At 37.6% G+C, this 26,972-nt stretch overlaps 1 protein-coding gene across 2 annotated transcripts in view; it reads right to left on the minus strand.

Annotated features, from left to right (window-relative positions):
• The window catches only part of LOC122790871, a 172,435-nt gene extending 145,744 nt beyond the window's left edge, over positions 1-26,691 (minus strand). For both annotated transcript variants that reach the window (XM_044058532.1, XM_044058534.1), the window contains exon 1: positions 26,497-26,691. In XM_044058532.1, coding sequence (XP_043914467.1) covers positions 26,497-26,616 — 120 coding nt within the window. In that variant the 5' untranslated portion in view covers positions 26,617-26,691. The remainder of the gene's footprint in view (positions 1-26,496) is intronic.
• Between the last annotated feature and the right edge of the window lie 281 nt (positions 26,692-26,972).

Raw genomic sequence — 26,972 nt, forward strand, 5'->3', positions numbered from 1 at the left:
AACCCTACTTTACCTATTCCATAACTAACCCCTTTCCCTTATGCAACCACCTACCTCTTATCTGCTACCAGGGGATCACTCCCTCACTCTCACTCTTTGCTCTCTCTCATACACACAGTCTCTTCCTCATTCATACCAACAGTCGCTCATACATCATTCTCACTCACTCCATCTGTCACACACACAGTCACTTCCTCATTCATAGCTGCATTCAATCACACATTGATCTCACTATCTCCTGATCACTCACACACACACACACACACACACACACACACACACACACACACACACACACACACACACACACACACAGTTTTGAGCATCTTTAATGATTTTCATTTTTTTATGTTATTTCCGACAGATATTGCTGCAGCCCGTTCGTATCTATGGGTTGTCAGCATGTCAGATGTCCGTAACCTGGGGACTGCCTGTATACAAATGACATATAATTCTTTACAAAATTACAGCTTCCTGTGCTGGCATATGTTACACATCCACTTCCCTACTTCTCCTGGCATAGTTGGCATTACCTCACATCTTCACAAATATATTCTTAACGGTAACAAAAATATGCTGTTTTCTCAAATCCACTACAAATCTACAACACATTTTATGTGTTTACACCCCACTGTATTCCACCATTAGTCCCCTCATGACCTATTGGCCTAGTCATTTCACCCTTCACCAGGGAAAAGAGGCAGCCATGAGAGGCTATCATTTAGAAGACCAGCAGGAGTTTTGCTTTGCAAGCCCTAACTCTCCAAACTTTGGTGACTAATGTGTGCAAGCAAGGACCTTGCAATGCCACCCTTTCAGCAGCAGAATTTGTATGTTTCCATGCACACCCTACCTAGGAAACTACACTTCCTCAAAGGACTACTGCCAAACTACTTAGCAAAAGCCAGGCACATGTCCCTGGTCTATACGCTGCATGTTCTCCTGTCCTCAGTGGGATCTGGCACTTAAGTAAACCAGATTGCACCCCCCCCAAACAATGGATGAGCCAGTGTAGCCACTTCACTCCCATCTGCTCCTGCCTTAGTTCCTCCAGCACTCAGGCTTCTAATCAAAAAGAATCATTTGAGCTACAGCCAGGGCTCCACAACCCTTCTGAGCTCTTTATGCAATTCCCTGCTAAGTACATATATATGGATATAACACTTCTACTCAAACAAATATACTTTGTGAGAAAATACCCCACATAGTAAAATACCAAATAAAAGATTTTTTTACAGCCTCATGCCCCTCTGAATCTCCCTCATGTGAGGATTTCCCCCATAACAACCTCCCAGTTTATGTTGAATGAGAATTTGCTGCAGCTCCAAGAACGAGGGTCTGCAAAACAAAGTGAAATACCTGCCTTGCTCTTTTTCTGGGATGCTGTGCTCTCAGATCATAAAAAAAAAACACAGTAAAACTTCAGTTGTAGCACCTCTTTCCTACAAAAAGCAAACAGAAAAACATGAATGCTTAAAATGTGGGTCTGTAATGCTCCTGTAATTGAAGAAAAGCACCACAAACTTCAAAAATGCACAAATGATGACACACCAGGCAGTCCTTTTAATCCAATGGGTTTATTGTTAGCGCTTTCATTCACAAAGATAAAATGAACTTCCTCAAAATTGTCTGAGGAAGTTCATTTTATCTTTGTGAATGAAAGCGCAACAGTAAACCCGTTGGATTAAGGACTTCCTGGTGTGTCATCATTTGTGCTCTTGTAATTGCTATATGAGTGGCCTCATATCAAACATAAGCATGTAAGCTGCTTTCTTAATTACAATAAGATGAGAGGATGGAGATGTTTCAATTTGCCTTTTCTAGTCTCTAGCTGCCACCTTTAGAAGACTTCTGAGGTCATATGAGTAATGATAGTAATTTAAAGATTGGTTCCTCTGCCAATGTGACAGAATTTCACATTCTGAATTTGATGAGCTCGGTCATATTACTGATAGCCTTTTTTATTTCAAATTGCACAAACTACAAAATGCTTCAGATGCTGGACAGTAAAAATATACCTTTGTCACCTGTGATATGGTCCACTAAAAGTGATAATTGGCTAGAGATAATAAAAGGCACCATTCTAGAGTTACCGCCTGTCTCTCTTTGCATTGATAGTTCTGACTGAGGTAGTTGAGTCCTACAAAGTAGTATGAGACGATGCAAATGTTCTGATATTTTAGTAGAGAAAAAATATTTTTGGACTTACCTCTAAAAGTTGCAATCGTTCAAATAAATTAATTATGATACAAAACAATTAAAAGCCTACAGTAATGAATCTTTATTTTGGCAAAAAGAAAAGAAGTCTTATTATCTGCACTGGCTGTAGATGTAGTTTGTCTTGCAAAAAAAAAAAAAAAAAACTAAATCTCATGTTTCAGTAAAAAATTGTCCCATATTGGTCAGGTGATAAGATGGCAACCTTACCCATAACCATTTTCTAAGGAACTGTGTTTCATAGTCAGTTTCTAACACTCCTGAAAAAGAAAAACTAACACCAGCATATAGGCATGAGGCCTTAGAAAGCAGGAAACAAGAGAATGACACATCAGCTCATTGCTAAGTAAAACTAATTGCAAGCTCCAAGGCCCACTATCCAAATGACTTGAATACCCTAGTTGCTTTACTTCAAATTATGCAACATCCTGCTTTCACTAGGAAAAATGTACTTTATACTTTTAAAAATTTATAATACTCTTTATACAACATAATTTAAAACTAACTTTAGTCTGTACTACTGAATCATGAAACAATAAAACGTAATGAAAAATAATCTCAAGGAAATTATAATTCAAATGCAGCTATGAAATGAGTGGCATTTTATCAGGTCTGCCATATCCAGTACAATAGCATTTCTTGGAGGTGTGAAAGTATCATTCTTTTCAACAGAAACAGAAGATAAAAAATTTCTTGAGTGGACTACTAACAGCTCTGAAAGAATAACAATTTCAGTGGCATCTGAGACACAGCAGTGACTGACAATTCTGGATCACCTTGGTCTATTTGACTCTCTGGTAAGTAGCCTTGATTCAGAAGTTTTGGCAAATGCTACTGATTTATTTTATATAACAGCATATCATCTCCTTGTACTATATAGGATCTTGAAATATGCTCATGACCAGCTACAGTTGCTTTATGTGAGATTTCTGACCAAAACACTGATCTTTTGTCACTTAGGTGCTTTGCCTTTCTTTTTGGCATGATACGTTTCTTATCACTTCTGCTACAGCACTACTTTGACTTATGTTGCTTTTCTATCAGACATGCCATGGATAGTAGGGGTCACAGACTTCTTCCCATCAGTAACTAAGAAGAAAATAAAGCTATAAGTTGCAATAGTACATTTCTGTATCGTCATTAATTCCAGATGACTGCATCTAGTTTGAAGCATAACATTTCTCCAGAATGTTTTCTGTCCACATCACATTCCATTTCCTTTTCAATTGCCGATATCTTGGCCTTGAAGAAATGTGCTGAAACTCATAGTCTCGCAAAAGTTTTCTGAACTCGATAGATAATTGTGGATCATTATCTTTCATGACTTATACAGGTATTCTGTGTCTTGCAAACACTGACTTAAGCACATTTATTACTATGTCGGCTGTTTCATCTTTCAAATGAGAATCTTTTCGGTCAACACATATCAAAACATATAGATTATTATGGGGTAAAGTAAGTGAAATCCTACCTTTAACCAGTGTAATGCCAGAATTTCACAAGTTATTACTTCTTCTCTGTATTTTTGGTTTATATACATACCAAAAAGCAAATAGTTTTGCACTGTTTGTTCTCTGTTTTCATGTGAGGCCAATACATGATGTATCTAAACCATTCTTTGCATTTTGCATTCTCAAGTGAGACCATGAACTGTCAAAAGCATTTGGTTTCCCAATTGTGACAGAATTATGGTTTTCTCACTGTTAAACAGAAGACTGAACAAATAACAGTTCCTCTCTGAAGGCACAGTATTGCTGAATCAATGCATATAGCTTCTTGCTTACTACTGTCAAATAATTCTGACATTATGCCTTAACAGTCACATTTCTGTGTCTTCCATGGCAGCTGTCTTAATTTCTTGCATTTTCTTAGATGTCACTAGAATTTGTGTCACAAACATACAGGATTTCCAGATTTTTTCCAGTAACTCTTTCTTGTACTAATTCATATAACTTCTATTAAGTATGCCTGCATTATGCAACAGTCTTCCAGTTTATAAAGTAGTTCAGTATCACATTTCTAAAGTATAAGTTCGTAGATGTTTACTAGGCTAACAACCACAAGGGTCTTTTTAAGCCTAGCCATGCATCCCAAATCTCTGACAAGTTCTGCTATCTTTGATAAGAGTAATCAAGGGCCTGGGAGATGAACCATTTATAGGTTGTCTGTATCCATTACAGACACAGGTGCCAAAACAGGGATGAACTTCATGTTCTCCATCCAACTGTCCAAGTTACACTTGAATTGGATTAGGAAGGAAATTACTTCACATGGATGGGGAGCCTGTTCCGGAGACAGGGTAGTCTCTGGGAAACATACCTGTCTCTCCAGCAGGTCCTGTTTATATCACAGGCAAGGGTTAAGCCTTTATAATGGGTATTGTTTTGTGGATATGCAGGAGGTCCATCAGAGTGGGGCCTGACAATCCCCTGTATGACAAGCATTGATCTTCCCTCAACAGCCTGTAGGAGACAGAATAGAGGGATAAGGCCTTGAGGCGATCTGCACAAGACATATTACTTATGCCCTGTATTCTTTTAGTGAGGAATCTCTGTGGGACATTCCAATTGTTGGATATGCCTGGTTAGGTACATAGCAAAGAGGGCATTATACTCAACAATAGGTCTGATGAATGCTGAATACAGTGGAACAATAACCTCCTTGGACATAGATGCCATACCTTTGTTTCTAAGTTGCGCAACATAGAATGATTTCCTCACTAATGCAGACATGTGATGGTCAAAGGCTAGATTACTGTCTGTGTGTGTGTGTCCTTAAGACCCTGATTACTGGGTCAGCTCTAAGGGGTGTGTTGTCAATCTGATAGCTACAAGGTGTGGGTGACTTCTGAAGGATACTATTATGCATTTCTTGGCATTTAGTTTTAGTCCATGGCTCTAACACCAGTTGTCTTTCTGTGTCAGACCTTCCTGGAAAACATCTGTGTCAGTGTGGGATTCAATGACAGCTTCTAATTTGCAATAATCTGCAAATTTAGTCATTCAAAGACCACTGACATTGGCCTTGACTTCAGAGAAGTAAATGCCAAAAAGGAGCAGTCCAAGGACTGATCCAAGAAGGACTCCACTTGTCCACTTGTGACTGACCTCTTTCCAGAGGTGGACTCCCCAATTCTAACTTCCTGTGTCCCGTCTGTGAGCCAGTTGGCTATCCACCTGGTGACATATGGGTTTTGTACCTAATCTCTTTGTCAACAATGCTTGAGTGGAGTATTATGTCAAATGCCTCGGCCAGGTCAAGGTAGGCAGTGTGAACCATTTTGCCCTCATCCATTGTTTTGGTGACTTTCTCAAACAAGTCCACCAGGTTAAGTAGGCATGACCTACCCTTGATGAAACCAAACTCGGTTGGGTCCAGTGTATGGAGATTTACTATATCATCACTGATCATTTCCATGATAATACTTTTCATGGCTTTGCATACAAGATTAGTGTAACTTATGGGTCTGTAGTTTCCAGGGTCTGTAGATGGCCTAACTTTGTGCAGACGGATGACTGTTGCTGTTCTTCATTCATGAGGCACGATGCCTGTTTGGAGGGCTCATGAATGGAGAACACCAGAAGTCATCTCTCCGTACAAAGGTGGACCATCTACAGACCCTGGAATTATATAGCTACAACATTCTTTGCAATCTTGCAGGTGCTTTATGCAAAACATTTTCTGAAGATGTTTTATAAATAGTTATGATTTGTCTCCACTTTAATATATTTCCTATAGACATAATCATGGAATTTCTGACAAGCAGGTTATGGCCACCATTTCTTTCTCAGTCTTTGTATCCCTGTCTTGTGAATTTGTCAGAACTCTTGGCACACAGACAAAAGATTTGTCTTCTTACAGTAGTACAGCTATGAGCCCCTTCTGACTTTCATCCACTTGAAGAATTTTAGGTAATGCCACATTACAATATTTAAGAGACGGTGTGGTAATTGACATTTTTTTGGTAGATTAAAGCTATTTATTTACTTTACTGACTCACAAGCAGCACTTTAGAGGTACAGTTACATAAGTGTGTGGTAGGGACTTTAGGCAGGTATGGTACCATCCTCAATTATAGCTTAGGTTTGTCTGCTGAAGTTTGTATATTTACAGTAGCATGAATTTTTTTCAGTATCTGTAATCTATTAGCAGTTAGGAGATGATACATTTATTTTAGAGATAGCACTCAAGTCTGATTTTTTTTTCTGTTCAGTTTTAAACCTTGAAGCATTCTGTGTATCTAGTAGCTTAGCCAGTCTAATGTTTTGTTCTTACTTGACAGCACCCTAGACCAGAATATTGTCAATAACTGTTGCAAGTCATTATGAGATCTCAATTATATTAGCTACAGCTTTATGAAAGACCAATGGAGCTGATGAAATGCCAAATGGTAGTCTATAAAAAAGATCTGTTAGATACAAGAGAAGGAATATGGTAAGAGGTTAGAGGAATTAGATCTCATTTTAACTGAGACTAGATGAGGCAGGTGGAATGTGAAAATGCTGGACAAGATCATTTCAAAGAGATGTGAATGTGTGATTTTTGCAAAGATAAGAAGGGGGGAGGCACAGAAAGTATATTGTAAGGGTTAATTACTACCTGGATCTCTAAAAGTACATTTTCAAAGAGAGAGCTGTAGGCCCATAACATAAACTACCAACATGAATGGTAGACAGGCAATGTATAGGGGCATTAACATGGTAATGGTCAAAAGAAAAGGGTAAGAGGGAAGTTAGGGATGGAAGTGACACAGAATATTAACTGCACTTAAATGGGCAGACCAGATAGCTGTATTGTCTTTTTCTGATGGTAAGTGCATACAGTGCAACTATTAGCACCCACCAATCACACCCCCTAGCAACTCACCATGTCATGGTTGATGTTTGCCCTTTGATTCTTGCACAGACAACAGCTGTTCTCTTTGCTAGATTGTCTTGTTGCAAGTGTGGTGCTTGTGCCATGCTTGCATAGAAACCAAAGCAGGCAGAAGTGGAGACCAACATACCTGTCAAGAAGCTGTCAGTGACATTTTGGCATCACAGTGAGAGACAATGGCTTGTCATCTTGTTGCCTGGGTCCATGCAGTGTTATTAGGTAGAGTAGTGCTTCAAAATAATAAACAGAGTTTTATAATGAACTAAAGAAAGCAATTCAAAACTCTGTGGCTGAAGTTACGATGGCAGTTGTACTGCCACACTGAAGTCATGTTGAAAGAAAATATAAGACACTGTTAACAGTGCTATGCTCACAGTACCTTAAGTTCAAATCTAGTTGTTGATACAATGGTTGTTGCTGTAGGCTCACAGTTCCTGGAACTGTGGTTTGACCCTGGCTACAGGTTATACCATTTATGGAAGTTATGAGTTCCATAAAACCCAGTAATTGGGCAGACAGTAAGAAGAGCTGACAAAAATTAAAGAAAGCACTCACACATGCAGCATGTACACATGGGTCCCATGGCACTTTGGTCGACATCTATTTAATCAACGCAATTGGTCGACTAAATAAATGGTTGACAGGTGTGTGAGATTGACAAACCCTGGTAGGAGAATATACCCTTTTCCCCCAAGGGTTGTGTGATCTTGGAGTTAAAATATATAATTAACATGGGATGTAGGAGTGCAGCCTCCCCCCTACATGGGAGGTGCAAAGGGGCTTGCTCCCCTGCAAAAAATGATACTTTTTTTTTAGGTTTTCAGTGCACCAAGAATTAATACTCAGAGCATGAGTGGTAGTGTCCTGACATGCATAATACTGATCTATTTGGGTTGATATTTTGCATATTGACAAAAGTAGTATTCGATGGATTTAAATAGATCCATATATCTATGAATGAGGAGATCAAAGCTAGAATCAGAGGGGCTGCAACCAACTGGTACAGCATATCAGGGATAGTGTACATCAGAAGAATGCCAAAGAAGCTGAAAATTAAAGTGTCAAAACAGTGGTATAACTAGTACTACTGCATGGTAAAGAAAACTTGGACAGTAAAGAAAGAGTGATGAAGATGAAGTGATTGAGATAAATGGTAGGAAGCACACCATAGGACAAAAAAAGAAATGAGGACATCAGAGCAGAAGATAAGTTAGCTGCAATTGCAGATAAGGTCAAAAGAACAGATTACGTTATTCAGGCACATATGCATTAAAGCAGAAGACAATCATTTCAAGATGATTTGGGACAGACAGGGAGAAGGCAAGAGGAAACAAGGGGCATCCAGCATTGAGATGAATGGATTGTGGGAGAGAAAACTTGCAACAGTCAGGTATGACTGTCGCAGAAGGGAGGAGACTGATATTGAATCTAAAGAGAGAGTCAGAGCTTATATGATACCTCGACCTCATGTAGAAAATATGAAAAGGGGGGTTGATGATAATGATGACTGTAACTTGCAGATGTGGCTGCACCTTTTCAGCAAAAAATGGTTACTTAGGTTCATAGGTAGGTACTAGGCTATCTGCCCAAAGGCATTTATAAGCCTAGCCAGAATGTGTTGGCTTTCGCCACCCCCTTAGATTAGTTCCCTGTGCCTCTGTCCACCACAGCCACAGAAGTGATCCCCGAAGTAAACTTTCTGTTTCCCATCCACTCGTCAAGGTTTCTTTTGAAGAGTGTTAGCAAGGAGCTCTGCCTAATGTAGATTGGGATCTTGTTCCAAAGCATGGGAAGTCTCTTTGACTTCTTGTTATATTAGGAACAAAGCAATGCCAGTGGGTCATCATATACTACAATTACCCAAAGTTGGTGGTTTAAGTCTCAAAATAGCTATTTAAATAGAGTCATTCATAACATATTTAACTGAAGAATAAGATGTGAGCACAATTTATAGTGCCCAGATTTATTTCAATTATATTACATGTCAGGTAGCACTTAATAGGATTGATATTTGTGGTTAAGGGGATATATGGCAGCTTTAGGACCTCTACTTTGATATGCATTGAAATATAGGGGGTAGCCAAAGCTGAGACATACATGATTATTATTTACCCTACTGGTTCATTCCTTCCTCCCTTCCCCAGCCCCTCCTTCTTATTGGTGACTATATGTTGTCAAAGATCATTCTTTAACTCTTCCAATAGACCTGCATCATTCCATCCTTTGTTTCCCTGCCTTTAACCTTTTGCAGAATGTCAGATTCTACAGCCATCAAGATTAGGCATCAAGCTCTCAGGGTGAGTGCTACAGAGGAAGAGCCAGGGAAGAGGAAGAAGAGACAGTCAAACCTCCAAAGGATGGACTTCTTTTAGTGTTGGCAAAACTGGAAATGGTTAACAGGGGTAAATCAAAGAGGAAAAGCTGAAGCATGGCATAAATTAAGATATCATGCAAAACAATAAAAATTCAGATAATAGTGTAATAGGTCCTAATAATAGTTTAGATGGGAATTCATGAGTGCATTGCCTCTTTTCTTGAATCTCTGAATGATATAATCCTCAACATGGTGAAGACCATGCTAGGGTTACAAGGTTTTGAGGGTCTGAGGATCCACACTGTCCCACAGCAAGCAAGCAATTGAAAATGAAAGGTTTCCTGGGACATAATTGGGTTTTCTACTGAAGGCATTGTTTATATTATTATGGTCAGGGAGACAGAAAATGGGGTGGCCATTCAGCTATATTCATCTCAGTTATGCCAACTAATAGTATTACAGCATTTGATATTGCTGTGGGAGAAGGCTTTGAAAGGTGAATCTGATAAAATGTTTGAATTTTAGGATTTTAATGGAATAGACAGATTAGTAGAAAAGTATGGGCCAGACCCAAGGATCTGGCAGCTGCAATGATGGCCCTTGGTCTGTACCAACCTTTAAGACCAAGTTTGGGAAAACTAGGCATTAGGATTTAGCTACCTCATGGTCACCATGATGGAGAAAAGACCAGAGCAAGGCATGTCAGTGTTAGATTATTATCTGGCCATACAAGGGCAAGGAGTGGTCAGGCATGAATGTAGTGTGATAGGTGATTAATAAGAATTATGGCCACAAATAGGACACTGGGATGGAAAATGCAGTATTCACATACCTTGTTAAATGTCTTGGCAGGGGAGTTCAAGACAGGGAGCTAGCAATGCAATTGGACAGCTTGTAGATTAACTTCTAGATTTGTGCATGCCTGGTATTCCTATGTTGGTTCACACAGAGCTTTTCAGTGATCCAAGAAGAGTAAAGAAAAAAGCAGAGAAAAAGGGTTCAGGGAGGCTATTCTGATATGAAGGGTTGGGTAGACGATGGCTGAAATTAGGGTAGGGGTTCCCTTTGAAGGGGGAAAGGAACCCATGTTCATATGGGGTCTATATTACAAACCTGAAAAGGCTAAATCTTGAATGTATGTACATCGACACATAAAGGTCGATGTACCTACAAAGCGAAACACGTAAACGGTGAAAATCAAAATGCCGAACGTGTTTTGTAATCAAAATGTGCCACACGGGTAAGCAAAAAAAAGCATTAATTTAATATGCTGCATCCCCACACCCCCCTACTTAAATATACCAACTCCGAGACCACACTACTGTGAGGATAAGGACATATTTCCTTATCCCCACCATCACGCTTCTGGCTAAAAAAAACACATTCTGCATTTTGAGCCAAGCTTGGAGGCTACTGGGCAAAGAAATTCAACTCAGTGGATTGCAGTGTCCATTTGAGACTACTCCATTTTCTTAAACTGGAGTGCCCCCACATTTAGTCCCTAAGAGATGTCCAGAGAAATTTTGATAAATATACCACATACTCTTCCTTAAAGGTGGCTAAGTCAATGATATCACTGTTAAGGGGGTATCTAAACTACAAAATGATTCTTTAGGTGATGCCTTTGGATTAATTGTAAATCTGGATATATAATCAGCACACTGATAGCTCTCCATTCAGCAATCTGAGAGGTACTTATTGGGTAGAGATTTGATGGCAAATACCATGACAAGACAATATCTATGGGTTGTTTGGTGGTCTGTGCCACTTTTTAGAAATGTAACACTATCTTACAGTGTATTTGCTAGTTAAAAGAAAAAATAAGGAAAGGTATCCATTACCTAGGTGACTTGCTTAATTACTGGAGAAAATTACATTACCTGGAATAAAACACCTTTCAGGGCAGGTGCTGAGAGCAAGGTGTTCACTTGGTAGAATACAAGTTAAGGGACCTGCACAGAAGCTATCTTCCTATGTTTGGAGATAAATACTTGTAGCATTTCTGTTATGCTTCCAATAAATAAGCTCTTAAGAAGAAAACTGATGCCATGTGTAGAAAAAGTAAACTCAAGGTAAGTGACATCATATTAAACTTTGCTAGCAGAGCAGTAGCTCCTGGGAGAGCTTTCACAAGTGCCTTAGTGACTCTATTAAAATGTAAACCACAAAAACACCATGATGATAGTGGGTCAATATAGCTTAAGAAGGATTTGCACATAAGGAAGAAATTCCTGGCTGATTTTAATGAGGTGTCATTCTGGCAGGAAGACTGGATGTCTAGCAGTGACTTTACTTGTGTACGGATGCAGTAGATAGTGTAACAATGGGCAGTTATTTTGCTCTTGCAAAGATACTGTATTCATGAGATCACAGGAAGTTACTAGGCTATAGACCCCAAGGCCCTTACAAGCCTAGCCAAGAATTTGGCCCATGTTCCAACATGTCAGCACCAGATGCCCCTGTCCAGCAGGGACACAGGTGAAATCCCAAGGGTGTTGTTTCTGTTCCCCATCCAGCTATCCAGGTTGCACTTAAAAAGGGTTAATGATGTACTCTGCTTGATGTGGAGAGAGAGTCTATTCCACAGAAGGGGGAGTCTCTGGGGCACAAATCTGTCTTGTCAACAAGTCCAATTGATGTCACAGACCAAGATGAGTTCACACTTGTAGGTTACTCAAGTGGAGCTTGACTTGTGGATATGCAGCAATCCAATCAAAGTAGGGTTTGAGATTGCTTTGTATGCCAAACAGAGGTCATCTCTGAGGAGTCTGTATGAAACTTAGTAAAGAGACAGGGCTTTTAGCCTGCGTAGGCTAGATGTCTGAGGCCCTGGATTCTCCTGCTGAGGAAGCTCTGTGGTCTGTCCAGCTGCTGCATGTGCTTTGTGAGGCACATGCCGAATGGGGTATTGTACTCAATAATGGGTCTTATAAGGGAAGAATACGGGGATGTTATGACCTCCTTGTCCTTGGATGAGATACCCTTACTAATGAGGTGAGCCATGTAGAAAGCTTTCTGTACAATGGAGGCAATATGGTAGTCAAAAGTCAGTTTGCTGTCAACCTGGGTGTCCAAGTCCCTCACAAATGATTGTGTGCTTAGGACCTTGTTGTTAATGTGATAATTTGTGGGGACATCACTCTCCCCAATGGGGATGATGATGCATTTTTTTGGCATTCAGTTTGAGGCCATGTTTCTGGCACCAGTCATTTGTTTGGGTGAGACCCTCTTAGAGGATGTCCACATCACTAGGGGAATTAATGACAGCACCCAGCTTGCAGTCATCTGCAAACTTGGTCAGCCACAGCCCACTGGTTTTGGCCTGCACCTCAGAAAAGTATATCCCAAACAAAAGAGATTAATTTGTTAGAACGGAAGCCCATTTGTTTGGCACTGTGTGTCTGGAGGCAAAAACCTAGAAGCAAGAAAATATATTTTACTCTGGCAACCAAGAAATAGTGCCTGTATTGCCCAAGAGAGTTTCGTGTTTATCAGCATTTCAACCTTTTATAAAGAATTTAATTCTGTACATGTTAGACATGTCACTGGCATGAGACAGCTTCTCTTATTAGAAGATTAAGAGCTTTGGTTTCAGAAATGAATCACCAGCATGCTTCAATTCCAGAAGAGATTAGGGAGACTAAAAGACTGAGGCAGGTTTGCTAATAAAGGAGTGCTGGGCACTGAAAACATTGAAATCATACTGTAAGCAGTTTTTGTGATGGTGATTTCCTAAGACTGAAGGCAACCTTTCTTAGGTTTCTTGGCAGGTAGGAGATGCAAACATAACAACTGAGATACGCTTAGGAACGCTTAGCTTTGACACTGGGCCTTTAACAGAATGATTAAAGGTTGGGCTAGGATTCACCCAAGCTGATCAGATCAGTGGCAATCCTTGGGAAAACAATCACCCGTATTCATAGTAGAGGATCTTGTGGCAGGAGCCACGTAAGTCGCAGAAGTGCCAGTCATTGCCCCAGTGGCTGTCCCAGTCATCTCAATGAGATGAATGGCATTTAGATGGATAAAGACTGCTGGGAGCCTATTAAGATTTGTGTACCTGTATGTCCACTTACCTGCATATTATTAGTCATAGACGAAAGTTGCATTCAAAAACAGAAAGGCGAAGGAATACAAGTCAAGCAAGGGTGAAAACCAGCTGCAAATAGCTCGCTGACCAAACACGGTTTAAATGTAATCTGAAACAACGCTGTTACGGGTTAATAACGTTAGAACTTTAATTATAACCAAGCACTTTCGGAGGGAATCGTATCTCTCCTTCTTCAGACAAAACGCAAAATGCAAAACAGTCATGTTATAACCATTTCCCCCTTAAATAGGGTACTGATTAATCAATTATTTAATAAAGCGCCATTTTCATTGAATTTAATATTGTGTTAAAAACATTTAAAAACGTGATTTTTTAAAAAACCAACTTTCTCTGTTTACCCCTATACTTATGGTTGCAAACGAGCTGTTAAAACCAAGTTTGCATGTGGGCTATAACTTTCTCATTTAATTGTGATTGTACGTCTGTTTAAAAGTCATAATAAACATTTAGAAGCGTGCCAATACAACAATGAATCATAATAAACAGTACATAGTCGCCAAATACTATACTGCAACAAATTGTGTATGTTGTTATCCCACTCGACCACACTTTCAGTTGTCGTTTTGTTAGCCAAACCATGTTTAATGCATATGTCTTTGTTTTTATGCAGCATTCAAACTGTATAATGATGATCCCACATAGCCTTTAGTACTGAACGTTTAGGCCAAAGAAAATCAGCAAACATGTTTATGTATTTATTTATTGCTTGCCATTTGTGACTAATCTGTTTTTTTTTACTTGCCCTTTGCATTAAGATGTTTTCTAATGAAGCACTATCATTTACCTCTTTGTTAATTCCTTTATAGTAAGGTAACTCTTTTGTGTTGCTGACTGCACTGCTTTTATGCATGAATCATACTTTCTGATACTGTAGGTTTGGTGACTGCAGGGGGTATAGTTCAGCTTCTTTGGTGAAGGTTGTATAAAGCAGAAATAATGAAATTGAGTGAAACTTTCAGTGTGATGGCTGTAACAGTTGGGAAATATCAACACTTTCATTCATAGGTAAATACTAGGCAATCAGTCTGTGGACTATTACAGTCTTAACCAAAAAACAGAGGTGAGACTAAAACATTGTGGCTTGCAAGTGTGTCCGGTGAAGACCTTAACCTTTATGCCCCTCCCCCTATTCAGAGGAAAAGAATTGGACTGGGCATGGGAAGCCTGCCAGGTTATATGCAATACCATAAATGGGTCCAATCAAGGATCATACAGCAGTTTTCAACAGTGATGTTTAGTTCAACAGGTTTAGTTCAACAGTTAGTAGACTTTACATATATAGCCATTAATTATTGAACTATTGCTGTGTCTTTTCCTCTTTCTACCTCTTTTATCATTTTATATATATATATATATATATATATATATATATATATATATATATATATATATATATATATATATATATATATAATTTGGTCGAAAATTATTCCAGGCAGCCCAGTTCACCGAAAATACATTTCACTGAAAACCCATTTGGTCGAACTCCATTTGGTCAAAAATGGAATATAGCCCCTGTCCCACTGCAGTGTGACCCTGGACTGAGAATATAAAATAAGGAGGGGGCATAGCCTCCCACATTGGGGAGTGTGGGGGGTGTTGCCCCCACATAATTGTAGTGTATGCACTATTACATACATGTGTATCCATTAAAAATACATTGAAACATATAAACTCAGTAAAAACTAGTTGCAAAATGTGGGAGGCAACGCCTGCCACACTCCCCAATGTGGGGGGCTGTGGCCCCCACACACCCCCTAACTTTATATTCTCACTCCAGGGTCGCACTGCAGTGGGGCAGGGGCTATATTCCATTTTCGACCAAATGGAATTTGACCAAATGAGCTTTCAATCAAATAAGCTTTCAGTGAAGTGGGCTGCCTGAAATCATTTTCAACCAAGTGTAATTTGACCAAAAGCAGTAGACCTATAAATATATATATATATATATATATATATATATATATATATATATATATATATATATGGGTCTACATTTGATTGAAAGACCATTTGACCTAAACCCATTTGATCGAAATTTCATTTGATCAAAAACCAGTATTCAAGGCATGAAACTGGGATTTGTCCCCCTCTCCATTGTTGTGTGACCCTGGAGTTGGTATATATACTTAGGGGGATGTGGGGGGCAAAGCCCCCCACCTAGTTTCCTTTAAAATAAGAAAATAACACAAAAAGTACAGATTTTAAACGAAAATGCGCCCCCCACTAACTATATATACCAAGTCCAGGGTCGCACGACATTGAGGAGGGGGACAAATCCCTATTATTTGCCTTGAATACTGGTTTTTGATCAAATGAACTTTCAATCAAATGGGTTTAGGTCAAATGGTCTTTCGATCAAATGAAGTAGACCCAAATATATATATATATATATATATATATATATATATATATATATATATATATATATATATATATATATATATATATATATATATATATATTATACATATATAAATTCATATTTTTCCACAACACAAGCCAAACCATGCCAGGATTTCTACTTTCCACTTTATATATATATATATATATATATATATATATATATATATATATATATATATATATATATATATATATATACTTTATACATACATAAATGTAATGAAACGAAATATATAATAAGATTTATCAACCCTAAACCTTAATTTTCTTACAGTTAACAATAATGCTTTTTACCAGCTTTAATCTGGACTCCCATTTCTAGAAAACAATATACTTCCCCCTAAATAACCTAACTTTCCTAACACATGAAATGAATTAAATACAATTTTTAATATATTTAATTTGAAAAGATTTCCATACATCAGCCTTTTTCTTTACTTCTATTGATAACTCTTTCCATCTTTCATCTACAACCACTTTCTTACTAAATCTAATTACTAAGACATTTGTTTTGAAAAAATAAACATCTCTGATTTTAATAACATCTCTGAATTCCTTATATAGTATTCCTTATTTAAAGATATCCTTACTTCTAACTCTACCCCCACGCCAAATAAAAATGTATTTCATCATACCTCTCCACCTCTTGGCTCAAGATATCTGGACAAAGCCTAGAATAATGGGGGACCCAAAAATAGGCACATATTTTAAATATTGCTCTTATAAACTTAGGAAGTTGCTAGAATAACAGGATTTGTGTTAGCATGCATTTTCTGAAAGATATGAAGTCTGAAACTCAAATGTATGTCATTATTTAATTACTTCAATCCTCAGTGATTTGCCAAAAAAATTTATGAGAAACGGACCAAAATATAAGGCTAAAATCTGGATATTCTGCTAAAATCTGGACAATTGAGAGCTCTCTCTTTCATCCAGATTTTAAGTGTGATAACTAAATCATCAGCATAAACCATAAAGATGGGTACTATCATCCCTTTATTCATCTCCCATTTAGCTTCTTCTACCACTTTGTAACAATTTGAAATAATAGTATTCATTATTTCCATAAAGAAAATGCTATATACTGAGTACTCCTCTTTAGCACCCTGAGACTTAACCCTCTCTCTTTCAGACTATTCACTGACAATTTGTTGAACACATTCACATACATTAATTTTAATTCTCCTTTCATGTTTCTTCCTACCCTATAAGCTGCTAAAATTACCCATACACTGTCATGATTAAAACTGTTGAAAGCTTTTGGTGTGCTACAAATATCTTGCATTCTTATCTCCTCATTATACTATCCACAATTTATTTAATTATAATTAATATTCCTTTTTCACTGTCTGTGTATTCCTTTTTTGTAATACATCCCCATAACATAATCAAATATTTTCTGCAGAATTACCATAAATAATTTGTGTTACTCATATTTGATGATTTCCAGTTGCTGATATCTTTTTGTCCCTCATAAATACAAAATTGCTCCTTCACATAGAATTTCATATTCTAAACTTCCTTCTTTCCACTCATTTTTTATACTTAATATTTATTTTTCCTTAAAACTCAAATTCTTATAAAAATATTTTGATCCATCTACACTTGGCACACTCTTTTTTTTTACTTCTTCTAATACATTTTTAAGCTCTTCCTTTGTATTTTATTTTTAAACTCACCACTACTTTTTTCTTGAAATATTTAACTTCCCAGAAATTCTTGTTACCCTATTTCTTGTTCATGTACACATTTTTTAAAAACTCTGCCCTCAATATATTATTCCACCCTTGTCTTTCAGGCATAAGATGTTCCCTTCATCTTTGTTTATGCTTTTCCCACAAGGTAAAGCTTCATCCTCTCTCTCTCACTCTCAAGAAAAACTGTTGTCTCTAAATCATATCCAATATTTTTTTTCCATAAATTTCTCTCCTTTATAAAAATTTCTCTTTCTTCATTCAACACTTCCTCATATTCCTTAATAATATTTCATATTCTTCCTTTTTTCTAATCTCGGTTTCTATTATATGTTTTTTTATATTTTTCTTTAAAATGTAATCACTACTGTGTTCAAAGCCTATAAATGATATTGCAGTGACTCAAGATGATAAAAACAGAGTCTTATTTCATTAAAACCTTCCAATTTTGTGATGCTTCATGCACACCATCTTAAGCCTTTAACTTGTTATAAATTCTTCTGACTCACCTATTCCTGCTCATATGACTTCATGATCTGCAAACTCAGTCTTTTACCACTTCCTGCAATTACAGTTAAATCTTCAGATAACACATAATTGGATTCTGTTTTTAATTCTGTCTAACATATACAAACTATGTTTCCTAACTGTAATTCATCGCATTTCATCTGGTCCTTAAATGTCTCTATATCTTGAGTATTTTTCTACTCCACACTCTCATGTTATGAATGCAATCTCCCATAATTATTATATTCACATTCATTATCACAATCATTTTACTTCCTCAGATAATTTCACTCTCAGTCATACTGTGTGCTTACATATCAGTAGATTTCATCATCTGCTTTACTAACATCACAGATCATAGCCCATCTTGAGGGGTTTAACGTGCAATATTTATTTTCTCACTTTTATTTTTAAATATAATTTCAATATCTGCATGTATTTCCTTTCCAATACTCTAAATTATCACTCCCTCCCAAGTCCTAGTTAATTAACCCCTTTAAACCTTATTCAAACATTTTATATCCTATATGTATGTAATGCCTACTTCCACCCCTTTACAAGATTTATGAAGCAATACCTCTACACAACAATATGAACAAAAGATGACTGACCTCAATAATTCACTTAGTTTCTGGTGTCTTTCTTGGGGGATTCAATATTTAAAATAAAAAAACACAAAATCCACAGATGGTGTATACGCTTTATTTGTACCAAGTGAGCATCTGGTACCTCGGCATATCGGATTCAATATTTGTCAGCATGGGAGGACATGGTTGACAAATCATATTGCTTTGCAAAGGATGGTCTGCATCTTTTCCCCCAGGCTTCCAAATATTGTCTAAAACTTCATCCACCTATTTAGAGCCTTTTTTAGGCAATGCCAAACTGACAAACCTACCAACATACAAATAAAACCAAAAGAAACCTAAAAGTGCTACTGCTCAACGCTAGGAGCCTAAACAAGAAATCCCATACCCTATAGGCTCTTTTGACTTTGAAAAATATAGACATCTCTGCCATTACAGAAGCATTGTTTAAATCTTCAGAAAGTACTCCAGCAGTGTAAGGCTTCAGTACCTTTAATGCATTAAAATCAACTGCACAAACAAGGACAAAAAGTGAAGGAATCTTGGATCTACATTACTAACATGTATATCTCTAGGTTGGGTAAACAAGATGATGCCCTGAAGTTTATCCATGTGCAAATTACCACAGACAAAGCCCCATACCAAATCCTAGCAAACTACAGGTCACCTTCTATGTCTAAATAATCATACCTAGACCTACTGGAGACAATCACTATTAAACCAAATTAATGGGAGACTAACTACTGCTCTATAGACTGGGAAACATACACAGCCTCAAACTCACAGGCACAATGATTTTTGGACTTTATTAACACAAATACCCGTGACCCAATAGTGCACACACCCACCAGAAGTTCAAACATACCAGACATGCTACTCAACAATATAGGAAAACTCTGCACACCCTCCACTGTCACATCCTCACTGGTAAGGTTAGACCACAAAGCTGTATCGTTTGAAATAAAAATCATCTTGGTAACCCCAGCAAACTATGTAACACTTAGGAAGTGTTGCAAAGCAAACCACATCCTATTAAGCAATAGTTTCTCAAAATTCAATGTCCCTCATAACCCTGTGTTCACAGCAGCGTATGTGGAATTGTTAACAGAGACCCTGTACAACCATGTAAAATGGCTGTATAGAGGCTGCTGCATGTACAAAAACAAACTGGTGGAATCCTTTCCTTAACAGGGTATATAAAAAAAGGGAAAAGGTCATAGTCAAAATCAGGGAGATCCATTCCCATAATGAGAAAAGCTCTTTAAACTATACAGGAAACTAAGATGACTAAGTCCAACAAGGTCAAGATAGCATCACAGGCTAAAGACAACCTCAAGGCCTTTGACAGCTTTGTCCATAACCTCAAAGGCAGCACACAGCAGTGTGTTGAACTGGTGGTCAGTAGTACCACATTCACAAAGTAATGTTCATAGTCAATCTGCTGGCTGATAAATTCAGCTCAAGCATCATCCTCCACTCCCCCGCCTCCTCCCATGAAATACCTACTAACATAACCACCCCTCAACTATTAGCAGGAAGCAGGCCCTAATTGCACTCACTAAAGCCAAAAACACAGCCTCAGTGGGCCCCAACAAAATCCCAGGATGCCTCTTAAATAGCTTAAAACATGACCTATCAAGACCACTTGAGTCACTTTTCAATTACATCCTCAAAATAGGCTTTGTACCTTGAGAATGAAAAGATTGCAGTTGTTATCCCAATTTACAAGGGTAGACTGTCAACCAGCCCTAGAAACTACATACTCATTAGTCTGACTAGTGTAATATGCAAAGTCAGGGAATGAATCATGAAAATGAACTAGAAAAACATGGGGAAACCTTCAGACACTAGACCCAACCCAGTTTGCCTTCATCAAGGGAAGGTGATGCCTAATACACCTAGTGGACTTCTTTGAGAAGGTTATCAGGATAATGGATGACAGGAAAATGGTGCATACCACCTACCTCGAACTGCCTAAGGTGTTGAATGCAATACCACTCTCCCCTGTAGCTGACAAATTCACCATACTGGGCATATCCCCAGCACACTGGATTACCAGCTCGCTCACAGACAGGACCCAGGAAGTCAGGATTGGTCAGTCCACCTCTACTAAGTGACTGGTCACCAAAAGGGTACCTCGGGGCTCTGTGCAGAGACTGCTCCTATTTGACATCTACTTCTCAGAGATAAAGGCTAATGTCAAGAGCCTTTGAATACCCAAGTTTGCAGATGATTGCAAATCAGGAGATATCATACATTCCCCCATGGCACAAACATCTTACAAGAAGGCCCAACACAGACAAGTGACTGGTGCTAAAGTCATGGATTAAAGCTCAATGCCAATAAATGCATTATAATGTCTCTTGGGAAAATGGCCACCCAGGCTAATTACTCAATTGATAAGACAATCCTAAGTGCTGACCAGGCAGTCAAAAATCTGAGAACATATGTTGATAGCATTCTTGCTTTTGACCAACATGTGGCCATGATAGTAAGAAAATATTTCTATGGCATCCAGGTCCAAGGAAATCATAGTGCCACTTTATTCAGCTCTTAACAGACCCAAACCTGAATATAATGTACCTAACCAGATATATGCAACAGTTAGAACACCCACAAAGGTTCTTGACCAGTAGAATCCAAGGTATAACTATAATGTCCTATAAGGGTTGCCTTAAAAGCTCTTTCTCTATACTCATTCTCCTACAGATTACTGAGAGGTATTCTATGCTGGGCATCCAAGACATCCTCAGATCCAGCTCTGATGGACCTCTTGCACACCTGCAAAATGAACAGCATCAGAACCACTAGATTTAAATTTTGCTTGTGACATAAACAGGGCATGTTGGTGAGACAGTTGTGTGTGTCAGAGGATCCCTATGCTCTGGAACAGACTCCCCATCCACATGAAGTAGAGTCCATTCCAAACCCTATTTTAGCATAATGGTAGCCAATGGATTGAAACTGGAAATTCAACATGAGTCTAGCCCACATCTCTGAAAGAAAGAGACACAGTAACTAAGCTCAAAGCAACATACCGCTCCCACCCTCATAACCTTTAGAAACTTCCTAACATAACACCTCCTAATAAATGCCTATGATACATAGGGAGACAACTGGGTTGGGTTACAAGGCTAGGCTTAAAAAACTCTGGTTGTCATTAGCCTAGTATATTCCTATGAACCTAATAACCTTGTTGCCTCATTTATAATACTTTTAACATTAACCAACATAATTATAAAATCATCCTTTACGTTGATCGTAATCGTTCTTTTCCTGACCCTGTTCCCAACAGAACCTGTTTCCTCCCCTTCTAATCACCCTTTCCATTTGTTTGGCATTACTTTCTAAATCCTCAGACTTATTGTCAGGTTGAACATTATACACATTGTTTTTTTCCTTATCTTCTTCTGTCCTTTCTTCAATTAAAACATCACCTTGTTCTATCATTTCACTTGCATCATTCGCAAGCACTTTGACGGTAACACTTAAATCAGTATGCTTTCTTTCATTTTCTAAATCAGTTTCAGCATATTCATTGTTACAAATAATATTAACCTCTTATGTCTGTTCATTTAACATAAGACAATCCACACTGGGTGCATCTTCTTTTTTGACAGTCCTGAATTAAATGTTCATGAGATCCATAAAATAAAACGTTTTGAGCTGGCCCAGTACTTAACATTCCCTTTTTGATGATTCACTTGGCAGATACTACACTTTCAGCCTTTCATTGACAGTTTCACCCATATCTTCCATGTGCCATTCCATGCCTTTATTTCATCATTCACCTTTAAGCTTCGTTTACAGTCCAATGCATTTAAGAGGAAGAAATGTTTTAAGCTCAGTGTCAGCAATATCAGTTGTCCCACCCTAAATTGAACAACCAACTTTATTGTTGTTGTTGTAAATCAATACCTGTAAATACATAATCCTTCCATGTGTCACAAAAAAGTGTTCCTATCAGGGACAGCCAACAAATCTTTGCCAACTGAAAAGTTTCAAATGTAATCTCATAGAATGATTCTGAGTCCAAATGAAATAAGGCTCACACAACATTAACAGAGAGGAAAAAAGTGGTGTAACTATATTGTCCCAAATCATGAATTTGTCTATGCTTTGTCCATCTAAGGAGCTTAATCTTACCACCAGTCAAGCAAACATACCAATATTTTCAGTTCTCAGTTACAACTGTTAGCTGTAGGCACTACACAGGTCTGTGCATCTCTGGAGGAACAGCAACTACTTCTTGTTCCTGCTGACAAGCAAATACCTCCTTTTGTCACTGTGTATCACCATGAACAGCTGCAACATTTACTGATGAAGCATTAACTTCTACATTGATGCCTTCAGAAATAGCATGAGAAGTTCCCATATATCTTTGCTATGTCAGCCTACAATACAGCTGATGCATCACTTGGCTCCTATGCATTCAACATCTTAGCAAGAATGTAATCTTGCCTCTCTCTCCTTCAGTAATCTCTATCACTCTACATCATCAGAAGACATGTTGTACCATCACGGTTCTCCTTATCCAACTGCTCGCACTCCACCATCTCTCTGATACTCCTAGTAGTCCTTTGGTACCAATGAGTGATCAAAAAATGTGCGAAACTTTCCCATATCCCGCCTAAATCTTCCTTAGTCAGTACAAACACTGCCATGGCTCTACCCTGAAAAAAGGCCGCTGTGCTAGTGGGGAAATTATAAAAAATAAAGGAAGAAAGGTTTTGCCAGAAGTGGACACCAAAATAAATATCATACTTATATGTAATGATATCAAAGTTTTACAGAAATAAGAATTTTAATGGCAGGCAAAATATTTTCAGTCCACCTACTTTGTATGTTTTCCCTACACAAATTATCACAAGAAACCTTGCTTATGTTGACTCCAGTCCAAAAGAGAAAAGACAAGGTCTCTGTTTTTTGTACATAATATTTACTACCATTGCAATGCATTTTATACATTCACAGTTTATAATTTGGTCATATTCCCCTTTTGCCCTTTCTGTTAACGAAATACTTAGGCATATCCTGAATCTCTTCAGCTTTACATTATTACCCAATGTTTATATATATATATATATATATATATATATATATATATATATATATATATTTATTTATTTATTTTACATTTGTTGACCAGGATACTTCGACTGGATACTTGTCCATTTTCATCGGAGGCCCGGGGAGAAAAGCTCCATACATACATACAGAAAAACTGTTACATTAAACAAGTTAAAGCCCTGTTACAGTTACAATACATAGGATAAAAGTCATTCATTCTGTCATATATAAATCTGATTTGTCATAGAGTAACAATTAGGAAGCGATGTAGGGGTGGCCAAAAGACCTCTTTAGCACATGTTTATATTTCCAGAGTTAGTCAGGATTAGAGCAAGGACATGGCCATTGCCTGTTAAAGTACTGTTTTAGATTTTTTTTTTTTAATTGGGTTAGAACGGGTTCTGAAGTAAGCTCAGCAGGAAGTGAGTTTCATATTTTGCCAACAGAGACAAATAAGAAATAATAGAACTGATGTATCATGATAGGGAAGAGTTTTTGTGTAAATAAGCAAAACAGCACATACGATTACCAGAATGGAAATCATTTTTAGGCTGCAATGAGTGACACAGAAATATGTCACATGCCACGCAGAATACACATCCACCATGTGCATGTGAACATTTTATGGAAAATTGTCTTGGGACAGATTAATGACAGACATCTAAGGTGACGGACATCTCTTAAATGTCCAGGATTTTCAGGGACATCCCTGATTTTATCTCAACATTTTGCCCTGTTCCCTCCTAATCCCTCCTAAAAAAGGTGATTTGGTGAAAGGTAATGGATTAAACTTAATAAATAATGACAATAATTGGAGTTATAGATTGCTTTTCTTTCAGAAATTGATGTTAATTCAAATTTTCTTATTCTGTCAATGAATCAGGTTAGGAGTACTAATATTTTAAGAAGTGTCCTTGATTCTGGAGATAAGATGATAAGAGCTGTGCTTATAGTTGTGTAGAAAAGGATTATAAGAACATCAGCCTTGGTAAGTTAAATGACAAGCCTATAGTTTCACAATACGAGAAAGGAATACTGCAGCAGCTGAGAACAAACAGCAAGCCAACAGAAATGCATGCAAGATCTGATGGCATCAGTGTTTTAACTGTGGTCATATTAGCAGAACTGTTTCAGGTATAAGCAGATATGCAGCCAGATGCAACTTCTCTTCCTCACAGCTGACAGGTTAAGGTTACCAGAGTATGGATAACAAAAGACCATCAGTCCTACACCTGCCTTGGGAATTACGCAGAGAGGTGAAATAGGCATTTACATGCTTATGTCATATGTGGAACCTTGAGCAGAAAACTGTGCTTTTATCTGATCTGGCAGGTTGTAAATATGCTTGACAGTTCTCTGTGACTACCCACCTAATGAAAATGTCACTGTAGATGTGATGGTTTAGATGGTAAGCCAACTAACTGGTTTAATAATACAATAAAAAAACACAAAATCTGATGCTAAAAGTGTATATGGATAAAAGCAAAAAAGAACATATTATCATTCATTAAAAATTGTGCATAGAAGTATATGGCCAGAAATGTATTACATAATGTCCATTATAGATTTACCAGGCTTGAACTGATTTTACCTATAACACAGAGTTTTAAATTATCACTTTTTATATAAATGTTTTAACAGTGTTTACTGCTGTACTGCGTAACATGAGTTAGCATGCATCCATCATTGCTACCTAACTAATCTGGAGGTAACATAAAAATAAAAGTGCTGGCAAATACATTCAATTTGCATATGACAATTATACATAGTTATGCAGATACTGAGAGATATTCAGAACTTACCCTGCAGTAAGTACAAAATGTTATGCAAACATATGTATTTTGAATATCATTAAAATAAATTAAATAAGCTAACACACAGGAAAGGAGGCAATTTCACTTTATGCATTTCTGCTATAATGAATTATACAGCTATTATAGCATGTACTTATAGATAAACTGGACATTACAGTATCATGCGTTTCAGCACAAATGTAGTATATATACAGTTATGGTAGTATAGCCATATGCAGAAAGGGGACATTACTATATCACACAGTTGTGCTTTTAACATAGTATACAGTTATCATAACATGGAGATGTGTTGTAACATTTAAAAAAGTCATATAAAGTACAAGTCCCTCCAGAAATACATCAGTTCAGTAAGTGAGATTTTAGGATGCAAGTGGACAAAGATTATGACTGATTCCAGCCTGTAAGATGTCAGCAGTGGAAAAGCAGTATCCAAGAAAAAGTATTAATGGAGAAAGGCTAGTAACAGAATACCTTGTGAAACTGTAACTAAAGGAAACAAGCATACATACCAGGGGGCTAAACTGACTTCACAGAGAACTGCTGTGGCATATATGTACACAAACTACACTATTGTAATCTAGACTCGGCAAGAATGGGAGAAAAGAAACGTGCCCCACTTGGTGGTATTACTATTTCCTAATATGTCACAAATATTATGAGTCTCACCCTGCACTTGTTGATCTCAGATGAAATTCGTAGTAGTTGTAGAAACTATATACTGTGAACAGCCGAAGTTAATATGCAAGCACTGTAAGAGATGAAGGCAATTATCAAAGTCAAGGAACCAGAAGTGGAAGAATGAAAGGAGAATTACATCATGTGTGCCACATTATTTCTTATAATGTATGCTTTATAGTGACAATGTATTCTTTACATTTTTACTACACTGCAACAAACTTACCTTAATGATATCCACACTGTCTGCACTGTTGCTATCTAAGTTCCCTGTACAGTTGTTTGGTGCTGCTGATACAAATGCGAACAGCAAAAGGGCACAAAGAATTACTGTACAAAGCATCATGATTAACCTCTTCAGTTTTATGTAGGCTGGTTCTTGTAAAAACAAAATATGAACAGCTCAAAGTTCTACTGGAGAATGTATCACCTGAATTTTATAATCTTTAAAAAAAGAAGGGGGAGGGGCTCAGAGTCCACCTTACTGAATTCTCAAAGGAGCTTTTGAAAGGGAAACTAATCTTTAAGGTATTTGTGTTTTTAGGAGGTAATTTCATCTTTCTGCATTAGAGTATCAGTTTGGTAGCATTGTTTTGTGCTCACAAGACTGCTTTCTTTGTCTCCTGTTATCAACAAGACATACCTTATGAAGTTATTTGGCAAAGTAGCCGTAATCACAGATGTATCATGCCCTGGGTTCTT

This window comes from Protopterus annectens, chromosome 16.part0, assembly GCF_019279795.1.
Source record: "Protopterus annectens isolate FY-2018-M chromosome 16.part0, PAN1.0, whole genome shotgun sequence".
Lineage (NCBI taxonomy): Eukaryota > Metazoa > Chordata > Ceratodontiformes > Protopteridae > Protopterus > Protopterus annectens.